This window comes from Leuresthes tenuis, unplaced genomic scaffold (assembly GCF_036924035.1).
Source record: "Leuresthes tenuis unplaced genomic scaffold, fLeuTen1.0.hap1 SCAF_23, whole genome shotgun sequence".
Classification (NCBI taxonomy): domain Eukaryota; kingdom Metazoa; phylum Chordata; class Actinopteri; order Atheriniformes; family Atherinopsidae; genus Leuresthes; species Leuresthes tenuis.
The window spans coordinates 18,668,201-18,685,417 of NW_027325377.1; the positions used below are offsets into that span (position 1 = coordinate 18,668,201).

A 17,217-nucleotide genomic window follows, 5' to 3' on the forward strand; every position below is an offset into this window, starting at 1 on the left:
ACGTTCCTCTGCTAATTCAAAGCTGCTATGTTGCTTTTATCATGCAGTTATGTCACATTTCCAAAGAAAATGCATATTTACGAGCAAACGGCACAGAATTGTGAAAAACCTCGGACTTTCATTGTAGAACCAAGAGCTTCTGGGAGAGTAAACCGATTTCCCTCTCGCGACCCAAACCTTTTAATTTAACGGCATTTCATTTTTTTGGAGAAGTCCCTGAGGGATAACAATATTGACAAACCAACTCTCACACCTGCTCTGTCTTACAGGAGCTCGAATGAAAGCCAACATCTCTGCAGCCAAAGTCTCTGCTCCCAGAACACAGAGCCAAACTGTTGCTGCTACCTCGTCAAATTTATTTCTCTCAGCCGCAGCAAGGGGATACTACAACATCATATGAATAGCTGCAATGAGACAGTTCATATTAACAAAGATAAAGTGCACTGTTTTCGCCCTAAGTTTAGCTTACAGGGAAGAATTTGGTTTTCTAACCCTCTGAGAATCCAAATATACACAAAAATACTCAACTGAGCCAGGCAACAGATCTAAGAAGAGGGCGTGAACACTGCTTAGCAACAGCAACTCAGTTCATGGAAATGTTAGTACTCAAAGTATTCCAGAGACAATTCTCCCTTTGCAACACACTTCACAGAGGTTTATGCAGCTTAGCTACAAATAAAATGCAAAGAAAAACAAAACTGAGATCTACAACTCTTTTCTCCTGCATGTAGGGAGCGGAATTTGCTGTGAGGACTGCTCCAACATTGTTCCAAGAGGTGCTGATATGCAAGATCCAAACATGCTGAGCTCTGGAAAAGGCTCTTCTTCAAACCCTTTGGGATGCTCCAATTAGAACACAATCACTTTGTCCCATTGGTCTCATTGTAGCAAAATCTCATATTCACTTAAGTCACTCCAACTAAGCAGTTTTAGTTCAGATCCTACTGCAGCAAGCTTCCATCCCAGTTGTTGTCTCAGGTCCCTGATGGACCACCAACGCCGAGTTTGCCTTAATGAGTGTGTATGTGTGAGTGCGCGCGTTTCCACACATCCTCGGTCTACTTTATTACGACAACCTTGTTTTCTTGTGGATGCCTGACACAGCAGATGCCTTTCATATCTACAGCCGCAGGGACAATAAAGAGAGGGCAATGAGAGAAGAGCAAGAGAGGTGGGAAACGATGGAATCTGCCCTACCTAGCCTCAGCCTACACACAGACAAAGACCAGCCACAACTTCAAAAGAGAAGGACAAAACTGCCAAGCTCTCAGCTTTTCTCAAGACGGTCTCTATGGGTTAATTACCGCACCAATTCCCACCTCATCCGCCTTCAATTTGCATAGTATGCATTCACAGGCAGATCCAACTGAGTGGCCTGTGCTTCGCTAAACACATACTCTCCACTACACACACGAACCAATCAGACTGTGGCTGATCTGTCCACCGGTGCCTATGGCTAACCGACATCAAACATAATCACCATCTGTCTGGTCAATTCAGGCTGGATTTTGTTGTCTTTCCTCACGGCTCTGTTTACACTCTTAGCTCAAGTCAAAACCTTGTGATAAAAGTCAATCTTTCTTAGGACATCCTAAGAAATGTAGTGAAATCCCTGAAGGTGTCAGGCATGTGCCTTCCTGTTGTAGTTAGATTTAACATGGCAGGATATGTGCTCACCTGGCTGGCAAGATGCTCCTTTGTTTCTATTACAGCCAAAGATTCACCAGCGCAATTCTAAATCTATTCAGCTTTGATTTAAGGAAAAGAGAAAACTCAGATGAGAGTAATTGTAACCAAAAAAAAAGGAGAGCCAGGAGCAAAGAAAACCATAAGAACAGACTTTGAACTTGACAGATTCCAAAGAGGGAGAAAGAACACAATCCCGTCTTAGCTATAGCAGTACATCACATTTATATGGGAGAGAGGAGGCATTTGTGTGTCCTCAAGGATCCAAATAAGTAGAAGTGAGTGGCAGAGAGAGAATGAGAGAGCAAGTGAGAGAAATAAGTTACAGAGACGGAGAGAAAGAGGACAACGATGACAGCTGGCTGGGCACTTTGTGCATCTGCCAGGGGTGACTCGTGGTGCCATAATGAAAATGCAAGGCAAGATCAGGATCACTGAGAGAGGCCTCCATCCATCAAAGGACTCCCATTGAGGAGGGACAGCTTCAATGATAACCGCAAATGTGGCTTTTTGCACCCGGGATGGAGCACTTTCACAATACTGGAGCGCTAACTTCTGTATGTTCTGACTGCATGTTAACACATTACAGTCGTATTCATCTTCCAACAGGATGACCTGCTGCTCGACAAATCATTATTGGCAAGTACATAATATATATGACAGCACACAACATAAAAACTGTTTTGGTTCCCCACCACGGAGGTCATTTTTTTTCCCCAATAAAAGGCTACAGAAAGATGACATACAGGACAATATCTTGGGCTTTCAGAGCCTTAAAACCATAGTGAACAAGACGTTATCCATGCCGTGCACAAATAAAATTTACTGTAGTATAAAAGTGAGGGATGTTCCCAAGTTGAAAGCTTCATGAGGGCAGTCTGTCACTGGTGAGTCTGGTCCTCATCGAGCTTATTTCAAAGCATGTACAGAAGGAACATCTACATTAGACCTACCTTCTCCTTCCTCTGTCGGCATCCCTCCTCTACCGACACCAGGGCTTTGTAGTAGGCGCTGCGCTCTGCAGTGAAGTGGACCTTGGACAGCGCGTTTTCTACCAGCGCCACAGACAGATTCACACCTTCGATGTGCAGCCAGCCAATGAAGTTCCCTGCTTTGTCCATGTTCTCCACTTCAACTTCCACCTGGAGCACAAACAACAAGAAAGGGAGAAGGAAAGGGGAGGGGAGGCTTAAGTAATGTTCTGTTTCAAATTCCATTTCAGCAAATGAAAAGAAGACACTGTTCTTAAATAGATACATTAACTGAGACCAGTAACCCCATTATTGATTTGGTAGCACACACACAAAGATCAATTTTTACCCCTCTGTTGTGTATAACCCAATAAGTGGTCTGGATCAGCATGGCATTGTCCCCATCCCCAATAAACACTATACCCAGCAATACTGTCTTGTCTGCAGAGGACTTTGAGTCCTTCACACTCTCAATTAAGTACAGTTTTCTTTAAATAATGCACCTATTCACACAAACTGGAGGAACCACAAGGGCTGCACAAAAAATGAAGCTGGTTAGTGGCTTCAAAATTGTGCTGCATGTGTGCTTCGGCCTCAATTAAGTCTGTAAACATCTTCATCTAGCTATTTTCCCTAATGTAAATCATTCTCAGTTAGTGACAGCCAAGTTGCCACCCTTAAGTAAACAAATGAGGGCGCTGAAAGAGCTAACCTTGCTAAAACGGTAAGATCGCACAACTTTATTCATGATACACTACAGCCAAATTCTGCCTATTCAAGCTAATTATCTATTCATTACATTTTGTTTCATAAGTGATGGACGATCAGGACAGAATTTTTTGCTACTCTAAAGCCTAAAGTCAGCGAGAAAGTGAGAGGGCAGGTGTGCTTTAGAGATAGGAGAAAGTCAAGTGATTAAGACTTGGACTGCTTAGCCCGATAGTCCAAAGGGAAATCTGAAGGGAATTAAGGTTGTAAACTTCTCTGCCTTGTTTTCTTAGGAAGCAAAAAGCCTTTATCACAATATGTGCTCGGTTTAAACACAAAATCATAACCTATGCAGAGAGGAGATACACTCAAAGGACCCTGTTACTGACTTTATATGTGTAAAAGACACGAAGAGTCCGCCAAAAGGCCCACACTGTACAGTTCTGTTCAAACATCACTTATCATACTGGCTCATCACAGAGAATCGCTCAATGTTAAATGTTAGTCTATGCCAAAAAAAAAAAGTACTTTACTTCTGGAAAGTACTGATCAAAAAGGGCAACTAAGATATCGGTCTACCGTCACAGTTCCTGAACACAACACCATCCGAGTTGGTTCAAACCTCATCTGCCTTTGTGAAATCTGCTTTTTCACACCATGGTCTGGTGTCTGTTCACTCCTCCCCGCTGTCTCAGACGCCAACCCAATTTTATCTTCAGAAGCAGTTACATAATCAAGCTATAAGAGCAGCACTGGTCCTCTGAGCAGCAAAATGTCAAATGGAAACTAGGCGACTGTCGAAAAACTAAGCTAAGATGAGCTACCTTTTAATGAGAACCGGCCGATGACAAAAGAACTAACGATTAAAAAAGAAAAGCAACAGCCTTACACTCGCTTTGTAATGTGAACTAATTCATCTATGGGTTTTCCCAGAGCACTTAACACAGGAAACTTCATTTACCACATACTGACAACCGTATGGAAAGAAAATTAGCTTGCTACTGACAGCAGCACACTGATGATGACAAGATGACCATACGCCTCTTGCAAAAGCTACTTGGGTGATGCTAATGCATGCATAAAGCATTAATAATGACAAATATGTCAACTAAGGGTCAAGCCCAGTACTGGAATACCAGTGAAATTACACGACCTGAGTGAGACGTTAACACGCTGCATTCACTAAGCTGTCAAATATCTACCAAAAGGAACTGGTAAGTCCCATTTCCCTGCTGCAGAAACACCCAAAATAATCAGTAATTCAGCCAATTCTATTGATGACTCATGAGACGGCGATGTCTGTAGTTATTAATGGAAAGAGAATTTGAGTCCCAGGCTTAAGCTGAAAATGTTACAAAAATGATGAACCTCTGGTGACCGAGACCTTGAAAGCAGCTTTAAATAAAGAGAAACTGGCATTTCGGCAGCCAGTGAGAGAGAGATGAAAGAGGCTAATATAAAAGGTCAAATGTGAAATTAAAAAGGACAAATTCATTTATTAAGTGAGAGCAAAGGCCCAAATTTCCACTGTCAGAATAATCTGTCTGGAGGGGCTGCAAGTCCATGGAAGGAATGGAAAGGACTGCTGATTTCTGCACATTATACGACACTTGACACTGATGATCAGGGGAAAAAAAGGACTTAACACAGCTTATTATTCTACTGAACAATCACTGCCAAAAATAAGACTATGTATCCCATTTTTTATGCTTTTATACCGTTTTTCACTTTTGACTCGAGACGTCTTCTGTTGCATTTTTTATCCATTCTGCTCTTTTTGACTTGTATGAGAATGAAGTTGCAGCCTAAAAACCAGCTTGAATCGGTTATTTTGGGGTTTATGGAAATATGTCATTCGTGACATCTGTTGGATAAATTATTCTGCAGTGAAATCAATTGATCTATTATGAAAATTCTCCTCATATAAGGGTTACTGCAACCCATACGGGCACAACTCCAAAATCATTCCTTCTTTGCATGAGGAAACAGCTCCAAAGTTTCACACAAAAATTCAGTTCCTACTCCCTTCAAAGTAAATAGGCTGGTTACAATGTGGAGAGGACAGGGGAGGTGGAGAGGAAGCTGCTTTGAGTAGAGCCCAGATGGTTCCCAGCGGAGGCCTCCTTCGAGCCAACATGGCTCCCGCCGGAACACAAATGGGCTCTGGTAATCTCATAAATGCCGGGATCGAGTCGACACAGTGGACGGGAAGGAGAAAAGGCAAAATGCACATGCACATAAAAACTATGCACGTGTGCGTGCAAACGCGCACACACGCTGGTTTATCACGAGTACAAAAGACAGCCATTTGGTACCATTGAAGTGAAACCTGGCCCAAGGGCATGTTTTCAAACTGCAGCAGATTTAATTCACTTAGCTCTTTGAGAGTGGACAAAAAATAAACTAAGGCTGCAGTAGGTGACACATCATGTCAGAGCCAAACTGTGCACTAAAAGAAAATGGAGAAGCACAGCAGACTGGCCGTCTAAAAAAGGAAAAAAAGGAATGGAAAATGAAACCGATAAATAAGCAAAGGTGTGACCTTTTATGGTTCAAAACCATTTCAGAAGCCATGATGTCCAACCTTGCAATAGTCCAAGCTTGACTCAAGTATTGCTTCACGCATAACATTACGTTGCATGCATCATCTCATCAGGAAAAGAGAGCAGGCTGTATATATAATGCAAGGCACATATGAGATTAAGCTGTCAGTCAGAGCTTTCAATCATCTCCAGCTGCAGCTCTGCCATAATTTACATCTCCAGTTTTAGTGCGTGTTACAATTACTGAGATCATGGTTATTGCTATAGAGATCCAAGTTCACGTGAGTCAAATTACCAGTTTGGGTCGTAAAAGTTTAAAGGGTAGGATGGGGATGGGGCAGAAAATGTGGCGTTCGCTCAGAATCCAGCCTCAACTGCCTGCGTTTGCGTCCGAGATGGACAGTTGGAGAAAGTCTGTGTCCAATAATGTGCAGATGCAAGCAGTGAACACCAGGAAAACAAACTGGCAGGTGCAGACATTTGGGAATGTCTTCATTCATTCTCATTAAGCGACAAGGAGGCAGCTCCTTTTCAGGCTACTGTTCTTTGGCACTTAGCTGGGCTCTTAACTGTGTGTGTGTTGGTGTCTATAAAAGAATATTGATATTTCTTCAGTAGACTCATATGCTGTAAGTGCTTGTAACTTTAAATAAGAGCAGCAGTTTTGTGTTTTTTTTTCTCTCTTCCATCTGTTTAAGTCTCCCGTGACCCTACTCAGGGAAAAAATAAATAACTGAGTAAAATAAGAAGGCAAACAAATAGAAACAATATGAAAATCAGGGACAAAAAAAACAAAAAAACCCCCCACTTGAGTCACTCCCACTTACAGCCCTTTGCTCATCCAGCAAAATAAGCTTTCTATCAACGCAGCCTATTTAAAGATTGAGGGATGTGAAAAAGTATCGTGTGTTTGTCTGTCTCATCTTTGCCCACCGGAGCAAAAAGAGCAAACATCCTCCAGGCAACAAGCGATCCCAAGCCCTCGATTGAGGTGCAAAGTAGAGAAGCAATCAGATCATCTCTCGGCTTTAATTTATATTCCTAACCTTTATTTACTTCAAAATCAATAGCTCCGAGCACATGTCAGTGTCATGGACGTCACATGAGAAGGACAGTTTGTCCTTTTCATGGCTACACGTGGAATTCAGTTAAAAAACATTGATGGGACAGCTTCACTGCTGTCCAAGTCCAGTGTTGCGTGAAACTCGCAGACTTATGGGTAAGAGCGACCCAATCCAACAAAAGCTAATCATCTCTGGGAAATGCCCCGTGTTCTGGTTCATGTGAATTCCACTAAAGAGACACTAAAATCATTTATATTCTTACACAGATAACCTCAAGACAGACAAAGAACCACAACCACAAGGTGATGAATGTACTTCCAGAGCTTGAGGCCAAGACAGCTGCATGAAATGACTGCTCGCCTCCAAAGAGATGCTGGAATACGTGCACGAGTGTGTGCGTCTGAACGTGACAACTTGAAATTAGTAATGCGTATGGGATCTTGGGTCTAAAAATCATCCCACAGTCTGTTACCAGAGCAGTGCACCATTCACTTCTAACATTCTGGAGCTTGTTCTGATTGCACCGACTCGTGCCGAGGGTGTCTGGGTAAAACACGGCTAAATGTGTTAGTATGTTACTGTGGTCGAATCGAAAGAGGGAAAGGCCAGAGATCTATAAATATAGATCACCTCTAAAGGGAAAAAAAAAAAAAAAAAGGAGAAAGAGAGAAAGTGGAGGGAATAAATTATGGAATTAAACCACAATCGATCTGTTAATGGCACAGTTCAAACAGGGATGTAAATAGCGTGTTAATGGGGCCTGTAATTAAAAAAAAAAATATCATCACATGCAAAGAGCAGCCAAACCAATGACCTGTGTGGTTGCCACTAATTACACATACAAACAATTGAAAAATGAAAAAAAGATGAGCACTTTTTTTTTCCCCCTTTTGTTTGCATTTAAATCTGTAAAACTGAAATAAAACAGGCTGAGCTTCCCAACCAGCTGTCAGTGGGTCACTGACCGTCTCCGCTTTGCATTCTTAAGAGTATGGCAAAACTCGGTAAACAGCCAGTTCTGCCATAACAAAACAAAACAAAAAAAAAAAACTGTTGGTTGATTAGCAACTGAACTCTGGGGTCACAATAGCAAGAGTTCATCTACATGCATATTCTGACAATGAAGAACAAATCTGTTTCTCTTGAACAGAAACAAATGAAGAGGAAATGTTAAAAGAAGAAACCACATTTGCATTTAGAGAGTGATGCGAGGCGAGGATTTGAATCATCTTGGCAGCTCAGAGTGCTCTCTACCCAACTCAGGTGCATTTCAATCAGGTTGTCTAAACAACTCAGTGGCAGCGGACAGCTTACTGATGTTTCAGCAAACTAACTAATGTACCTTCCAGTCTAGCAGAGCTGGCTTTTACCCTGATCTATGACTTGTTTCTGAACCAAACAGTCAAAGTCTTTCAAATTTAAGAAAAAGGAACTCAAGAAAGGCAGCCCAGAAAGACACTATTCTAAAAACATCAGTACTGCGAAGGAATGGCTGCCTGCTCTTATTTGACAAGTTTTAACCTCGTTTGGGTTGTTTTTTTTCTCACGATGAGCGTATCTGGGATAATGTGGGGTTCAGAGTCTTGCCCAAGGGCAATTTGACACGTGAAGAGGCTGGGAAGGGGGGTGTTAAGCCGCCAACCTTCCCGTTGAAGGACAGCGTCTCTACCTGCTGAGCCACGGCTGCCTCATAATGCTTAACATTTGTTTTATTCCACAGTTTTTGCAGCCAATTTCAACAAAGGCAGCTGCGGGGGCAATAAGGTAGACATTGGACAGGAATAGGTTTGTGTGCGTCTGCCCATGTGCAGACTCTCCCAGAGTGATCAATGTGACTCAGGGGGTCCCATGCATCACTGTCAGTGGCAGGCTGCTGTCTGTCGGGGACGGGGCTGGGAAAAGTCAAACAGCTTCTCAAATGGCAAGGGCCATTAACGGTCAGGAAAGCAAGCATGATTCCCACCATTAAACCTGCCTGATGCCCATTAATGAGTTTTTCTTTCATCAATAGATAATTGATGTTTGCTCGGCATCACTATTCTGCAAAACAGGTGAGTATACAGTAGTTGGTGGGGAATGTTAAGGGGGAGAAAGTGAAGTGAAGGGGAGAAAGAAGTGGGAACAATTGCCTTCCTCAGACAAGATTTAACACTGAATTTTTTCGTTACATCTGCACTAAAGCCACTGGCCAGCTGCTAGGAAAAGTATTTGAGTTAAATATAGTGTCTTTTTAGGAGGGCTCTGAAAGAACTCTAAAGTCTTCCCTGAGAATGAGTCAGAAAACATGGAGAAAGAGGAAGCAGGCGTCCACAGTGGGTCAGTCAGAGCAGACGCCGCAGCTGCCCTCAGAATGACCCACAGCGGGCCGCCGAACTAATGCAAGAAATTATTAAGATTTCCTGCTGGAGGCTTTCAATCTGCACTTAGCATTTTAAGTAAGGCATTGTCAGGAAAAATGGGTCCCTTTGCTAGCGGCAGAAAATCTAAAACAACAGAATGAGTTTGTATTCTTTATTTCCATGCAGCTATCTGTTTTGCAAAATGTCCTTTAACATGTGCCAGATGATGGGATGGCCGTGGGCAGTCATATTCCGACCAGAGGGTCGTGTTACGATCTCCATGTGTCTTTGGGCAAGACACTGAACCCCACAACATGTTCATCTGTGACTGATTGACGAAGATCACTGCATACTGTATGAAGAGCGCATAAAGCAGATAAGAAGCGCTGCATGACGGTTACTGAATAAGAAACACGAAGCTCTTTGTAGAACCTAGTCAAGGTTAAAAAAGGCTCAATGCAAGTGTGGACCATTTACCATTTATGTATCCATTAAATTCAGTGAGCTCGTGAATTTGACCAGAATACTTGCAGTGGCAGTGACTTGCTTTTCTGCAGCACTCGGTGTTCTAACCCATTAAAACAAGAACACATAAAGGTGCTTGTGCTGAACACAAGAAATTAATCCTGGTTGGTACCTGCAGACCTTTGTGATGCTCGCTGACATTTGTAATTGTGCTTTTTTTGGCATTTCCTCCCTCAAAGTCACTGCAGTACATATGTAACAATTAGACACCATAAGAGTTATGGTGCTATAGTGTTTGACAAGTCTTAACACAGTGAAAAGGTCAGTGATATCAAGTAATGCAAGAACTGTAAGAATGTAAGGATGACCAACAAGAGTCTGTCTCACTCCCTCTGGCCTGTAATACTGGATCAATAGTGTTGTCAGGATGGTTGACCCCTAAACCAACATGGTCCCACTATGACCTCCCACTTGAGTGCACTACCTAAATCCCTCTTGTACTGCGATCTCCCAATGAATTAACACCATTTATACATGCAGCTATGGTTAAGAAGGTTTCATAGGAGAAAGGTTACGAAGCATACATCGAAAAACCCAGAGTAGGTCTGAAAAGGTAAAAAAAAAAAAAAAACAAGATTCAGCAAACCTAATCATGCTAAACCTGTAGTTGAATTAGTTTATAGATCCTTTGTTATACAGATGAAAGAAAAGCACAGGCCTTACACAGCACAACACATAGCTGAGCAAGAACAAGGCGCTGCCTGGCCTCAAAGATTGGTTATTAAAATCAATAATGGCAATGACTACAATCCGTCTCATTTCTAAGAGTGGGACGACATGGCATTCCGCTCAATGGATATTGAGCTACATTTGTAATTTTGCTAAAATCATATCATTCTTTTTAACTGGGTGGTGTGAAGGTACAGGTGGGAAACAAAACAAATTGAACTGAGCTTATTGAGTGGCTGTTAAAACCGTGTCACACAGCAATATGTAAATGATCACTGTGGAGCCATTTCCATTTTGCAATTATAAACTCTGATCGGCTTCCACTAACCTACAAGGATGAGGAAAGGTAGTAAACCCCTGCACCGGAAACAGTAGAATGCACATCGCCACTTCAGTTTTTCCACTTAATTCCCTTTGTTTCAGGTTAGATGTTCGGCTTCCGAAAGGCCCCAGGGTGCTGAAAACCCACGAGGAGAGGCAAGAGCCCAAATCTTCAAATCGCTCCCTAAAGCAATGAAAGCTTGGTGGGAACAGTCAAGCCACATTGAGCACATCTAGGGGTGGTCAAAATGATTGGAGAGGGCATTAAGCCATATTGCCTTGCAAAATGACAGCACCACATTCCAACAGATCCATTTACACCTTGGAGTGCAGAACCAATGAAGTTTGGTCATTATTTTGCAATCAATGCGCAGCACAGCAACAAGGACATGAGGGAAGTAGAATTGGCAAAGGTGTGTTATTACAACCAATTCTGAGCGCCGATTTAATGGAAGATTACTTATTCCCTGAAACGAGGGGCCCGCTGTTTAAACTTGAGCAATGGTTTTTTGGCTCAGTCGGCCAGTGTAATGTACTACATACGAATGATTTCCTTCAAGTCATAAAAAAACAATGCTTTTCCTGCATGTGGGAAATTTTTAAACTAAATCATACCCAAAAAAAAAAAAAGAAAAGGTGCCTCTTGATTTGTTTTTTCTGCTTGATCACCAAACATATGGATGCTGCAAATTAAATGCCTTCGGCAGCCCCTTTAATTGGAGTTATTGCGTTACAAAGTTCTATATGGTACAGACGCGGCACGGCTCTGTTGCGCTTCGTTTTCCATTACAGACAGTAAGCCTCTCTGTGGGCGGGATCAGCCGTTTATCATCACAGCGTGTGTCTGCGTTTATTACATTATGTTGACTTGGCTTTTATCCAACAGTTGCCAATAGAGTACTTATTGCACCGAGCGAGTCCACGACAGGCATTTAGTTCAGAAGATTTAGATTTTTTTTTTTTTTTTTTTTTTTGGGGGGGGGGGGGGGGGGGGGGGAGTGATAATGGCTGAGAGCTATGAAGCTAAGCTCTGTTAATAAATAATAAAAATAAATCCACTCGTGAATCCATCTTCAATGATAATAAACATGTCCACGTTTTCCTTAGTCATGCGCACAAATGAGATCTCCTTAATTTATGAATGTGAGGGATTTACCTGCCGGACTTTGATGGAAAATTGATGGAGCAAGGAAAAAAAAACAACATTTTTTTGTGAATGGTCATTGTTCATCAAACTTCCTTTGTAGGGCTTTGTTTGGCTCCTGCCTAGAATTACTTTCCCACATATGTGAGAACACCTTCTGAGTCACAGCTGGACATAGTTGGGTCCAGACAACATAAGGAACGTAAAACAATGCCTCAATGAACAGTGATCCACATGGATTCTAAAATGTGAATTAAAACAGAGGAACAGAGACAGCGAAGGCCACGGTTTATGGAGTTACTTATTACAGACGAAATTACTATGTGATTTTGATATGTTTACAACCCACCAGCTGGGCTGTTACATCATTTCAGCGTTCCAATCTGTATTATGAATACAGAGAAAAAGGCCTTGAGGGGATAATCTCCTTCAGAAGTTTCCTAGCACGAGTTTCACTAAGCTTTCTCATTGAACCGGTTGGTCAGAAAGCGCCTGGTGATTGAAACTGATCACTTGTTGATCATTCACATTCAAATCCAATTCACATGATGATTCACTGTCAGGTCAGTGAAGAATCAAAATAACAACTTTAACACTTAAAGCAGGCTTTAAAACATATTTAATGTAAGCCCTTTGAAGAAACCAGAAAAGGAAAAGTGGTAGAGCTCCAGCAGAGCCAACCACAGGCCAGCAGCATCTGCCATCAGAAAAGTGGGATATACTCCAATTCATTCTGGATTTTATATGGACACACACACAAAATTAGGCTAAATGAATAAGATGCCTCAAATAAAATGATATGCAATAACGTGTAGCACTTCGTTTTGAATGTACTGTGAAGGTCGGGTAAAATGTCAATGATTTGTTGTGAACACACCATTGAATTTTTGATTATACTAAATGTTTGCACAGAAAAAGGTTTGTGTGTGCTGCCATTTACGGTTATTCTGAGACTCCTCTCCTCTCAGTGATATTCAATACATGAGCAGATGTTTGCTCACTGCACTTGCTGCAGCTTTATGAATTGATTTCAGATTTTGTAACAGAATATCTAGGACTCCCAACTATGCGTTTGTGGATTAAACAGCAGTGTTTCCTGGTGTGTTACTGGATCATTTCGGTGAAGAGAGAGAATTTGGGAAGAGTTGGACTGAATCCAGACTGCAGGGGTGTCCAAGCCAGGAGAATAAAGAGTTTGGACTCCAGTTTTTACATCTAAAACTGGAGTAATGTAAAGCAATATAGATTCCGAAAATGTTCCCAAAAGAGGAGGCAATACTTTTTCAGCAAGGTGGCATTACCTGCTCCAATGTTGCACTGAATTCAAGTGAGAGTTCAATCATAAGTAATACCTCCACCTTTAGAGGAATTTTTCCTATATATAATTTAAGGTGTGTAGAAAATACCAAAAAAACAACCAGTTATATTGCAGATAAGAAAGAAAAAAACATTTCTACAGCTCCTGGCATTGTGCAGACGCTACCAGGGCTCAATGGCCTCAGGGGAAAAAGATGGCAAGCAAACGTGAGAGGGGGCATGGGATAATCATGGCCGCACCATTATCATTTGTCTCCACCTCCTTTTCCATCCTCTTTCACAAGTTGACACGCCAAACGGCAGCACTGGTTTGTGTCACTCAAAAAAACATTTCTGTCCTCTCAGATCCTGCCTGTGCTGACAAAGTGTGCAGATGAGGGGGGGGGGGGGGAGAAAAAGGGAGGAAAAGAGCCAACGGAGGCATTTTTCAACATGGCTTTTTGTCAATTTCTGCGTGCTTGTCAAAATGAGATGCATTGCTCGGCTGTAAGGCTGGTTGGAGAGTTGGTAGGCAGAGGTTGGCGTTTGAGTGCGAGACAAGTGGTGGAGATGAGTGACTGAAGAGCTACTCCTTGTTGTTACAAAGTATTGTAAAGAGTTGTCATAACGCGCTTGAGGCTGCAAGGTGTGGGGCAGAAAGGAGATATTTGTTCTCCATCTCATTGCAGTCTTCTGAAGGTATTACATTTAAGAACAGGCCCCATTTACAGTGAAACATTGTGTTCAAAACAGTTGTGTGGGTAATGAAGGGGGACACTAAGCTTGCTAATATCATTCATGCCAAGAAGAAGTCAGTGACTTTATAATAGAATGTGCTTTGACTTCATTCAGTGGCATACAGGGTAAAAACCTCTTGAGAAAAATCAATGTATAATCATGTTTCACTTTTGGCAATCTAATTCAACCCTGCTTCACATTCAATCACATTTAAATGGCCAGTGCTGATCAACAATGAGATAGGGGATCGAGGTGGGTGGTGTGTGATCGTGTGTGAGAAAGATGAAAGAGGGAGGACTGATTGAATCAAATCATTGCTCCTTAAGGGCTGAACATAGATCTCTGAACACTCCCTGTTGGCGCCAGCACATTTAAGGTTTATAATGTTCCTCTGCCACTTGGGGGCAGACTCATCAATACGTGGAGCAATCTGAGCAGTTGGTTGCACTTAGTTGTGTTGGCACTGTTGTTGGTGCTTTAAGTGCTCAGCTATGACTGGAGTTAAGTAAATGCGTTGGTATCTTGCGCTAGACATTTAACCAAGAGTAATTAACAGTTAATTCAGACAATACCACACTGACCTGAAGTGTTGATGGTTGCTTAGGCAGATTTAAACATGCTAATGCTATGAGAACTTTCAATTTGCACACACACACTGCTGATCAAAAAAACTAGGAAAAACATGAAAGACTGGTACATACATAGCATTTATTTGACTTTAAAACAGCTAACTATGGAAAGGTCAGGCAGATTATATCCCTAATTGTCCATCATACTTCTTCTGGGATTTTAAAATATTTTTTCTCCTTGCTTTAAGGAAAAATATGGAAAAAAAAAAACAAGCTTTGTAAAACAAAAAAAAAAAAAAAAACAGAAAACAAGACAGAGCCTATGAACACCTCCATAATGAGGAGACAAGGGAATGAAATGAGATGAGGCGAACAATTCTGGAACGAGCTTGAGCACAAGAGACAATCCAGCAGAAAAGCAGGGGGATGGAAGACAAAACTTTTTTAATGACGTATCACTTAAACATTTCTTCCTCTCTCTGCCTTACAAGACTGCAAGAACATGGCAGTACTATCTTAAAGATAACATACCGTGACTACTTTATCAGGACGGTGAATAAGGAGAAGAGCAGTGAAAGACGCAAACAAATTTAAGTTAGCTTACGGATGAGGGAACTGAGGTGGTAGGACCCAACATTAAGGTATAATCTTAATTTGACAGTTACAGTGGAATTTCTCTCCACTGATGAGATGATTCAAACTACTTGCATTACTTCCACAACTGGGTTGTCTTATCTTAGGAAGAGAGATGAGTCAGCCGTGAATCAGTCAACAATGTCATCATTGCATTTTGTCATTATCCTTTCACCGCATCTCTGAAGCTAAGGCTTGTGTCAGAACTTCAACACATCATCAAGCATTCATTTTACTCACGGACAACACATCCAGGACTTGTGAAGCACATGCACAAAGAGTATGGCTCATCCTCAGCACAATAAAAAAATACAATAGCGGGAGGTTTGACTCATTCGCAAGGTTATGTGAACAAAAATCCATCGAACATGACTTTATTAATCTAAACGATGCGACTTTACAATGTTGCAAAGTGTTTCTCGTGTTGATGATCGTCTATATTATTGTAATACGCTGTAGGGTACAGATACAAAATTTTCCAATGCAAATATGTACCGTCTCTATGGTTACATGCAATCTTGTCAATCAGCCGGAAGCTGGATTTTTACATCTGATCCTACTTTATCTGAACATGAGTCTATTTCAGTACCACTGACTAATGAACAGAATAATTTAAGGATAATGAAATGGCATCGCCGGTATTGACAGGACTGTCAAGCACTTCTACACGAGAGCACATTCATAAGCCCCGACACGACTAAGTATCTGAAAAAATTAGCACACTCGTAATGCATCAAATGCAATCTAACACAATATTTTAAAGGCATTTTGGGTTAGACCGCACTATTGCCTGCAGAGAAGCTTTTAACATCACATGTGGCTTATATCTGTGCCTCCAAAGAGGCTGGAAAACATTCAATTAAAAACAGACAGCAGCAGGCACACTCCTCAAAATCAATTTCAACAATGTGGCCACAGGCAAAAAACAGACACCCATGACCCCAGTGCATCATGGAGCTACAAGCTGCAACATTATTGTGACGAGACCAACCGCCATACTGGCCTCACTACCTGCTTGTACACCAACTCTTGAAGTATTGCAAACTTTCACCAGCAGGGTATCTTGTGGTCTTACAATTAAATAAAACAGTTGAGGTCAACTCAAGATATCCAGCTCGTATGCAACCATTCTGAAAAAGCCGAAAACTTCTTACAAAAGTGGAAACTTGTTGTAGATTACTGCAGCAATTACAATCCATGCAATTTGCTGACTAAATCAACTCTATCCATACCAGAGTTCTATTTAGCTCTCTCATAGGTTGTTATTTTACAGTCACTTTAAAAAGTGAACTAAACCGATAAGTTTCAAGTCAAAATTATGATTTTTCATCAGGATGTCAAACAAGGCAGTTTAATGAAAGAGAAATCAATGTCTGCCCTGGGAAATTACCACTGTTCATTCGTGTGTCAAGCCGGCCGGATGTGTGCTTCTGTGGACCAAGAGGTTGTTATTGAAAAAATAAATAACTGGGCCACACACACCAATAAGCACAAGTAGGGTGCAAGTGACCTAGACTGATGTCAGTCAGAATGGAGAGAGGAGATGGAAAGAGCTGTAGTATGAGTGTTGGAAGGCAGTGGCCTGTGAGCAACATGGATCAATGTAACAGGAAAAAAATCTCTAAATGGCAGGAGATAATGTTCATATATGGGATGCACTTTGCTACTAAAGGAAAATGTGATTTTAAAGATTTAAATGTGTTGTGGAAATGCAACGACGTCTCCCTTCACTTTGAGGGTTGGAAAAGTTAAACAGCCCTATGAATGAATTAATTTGGGTCATTTCGGTGAACTCATGTAAAATTGAAACATTTCATTACAATAGGAAACCACAGACATGCATCCGAGCTGAAACCTATTTAACTTTGCCTGCAGTGTTCCCCAGATAGTGTGATGAGAGCAGAAACCATTTGACACGAGATAAATTTTTCATGGACAATACTTATTTACAAAACGTACATATAAAAAGTAGCTTTCGATTTCAGGCTCTTAAATTTCTCCAATCCAATTA

At 41.5% G+C, this 17,217-nt stretch overlaps 1 protein-coding gene across 1 annotated transcript in view; it reads right to left on the reverse strand.

Moving 5' to 3' along the window:
- Nucleotides 1-17,217, reverse strand: part of snd1 (staphylococcal nuclease and tudor domain containing 1) — a 152,593-nt gene that overhangs the window by 54,006 nt on the left and 81,370 nt on the right. The window contains exon 17 of the mRNA XM_072377184.1: nucleotides 2,640-2,828. Coding sequence (XP_072233285.1) covers nucleotides 2,640-2,828 — 189 coding nt within the window. The remainder of the gene's footprint in view (nucleotides 1-2,639; nucleotides 2,829-17,217) is intronic.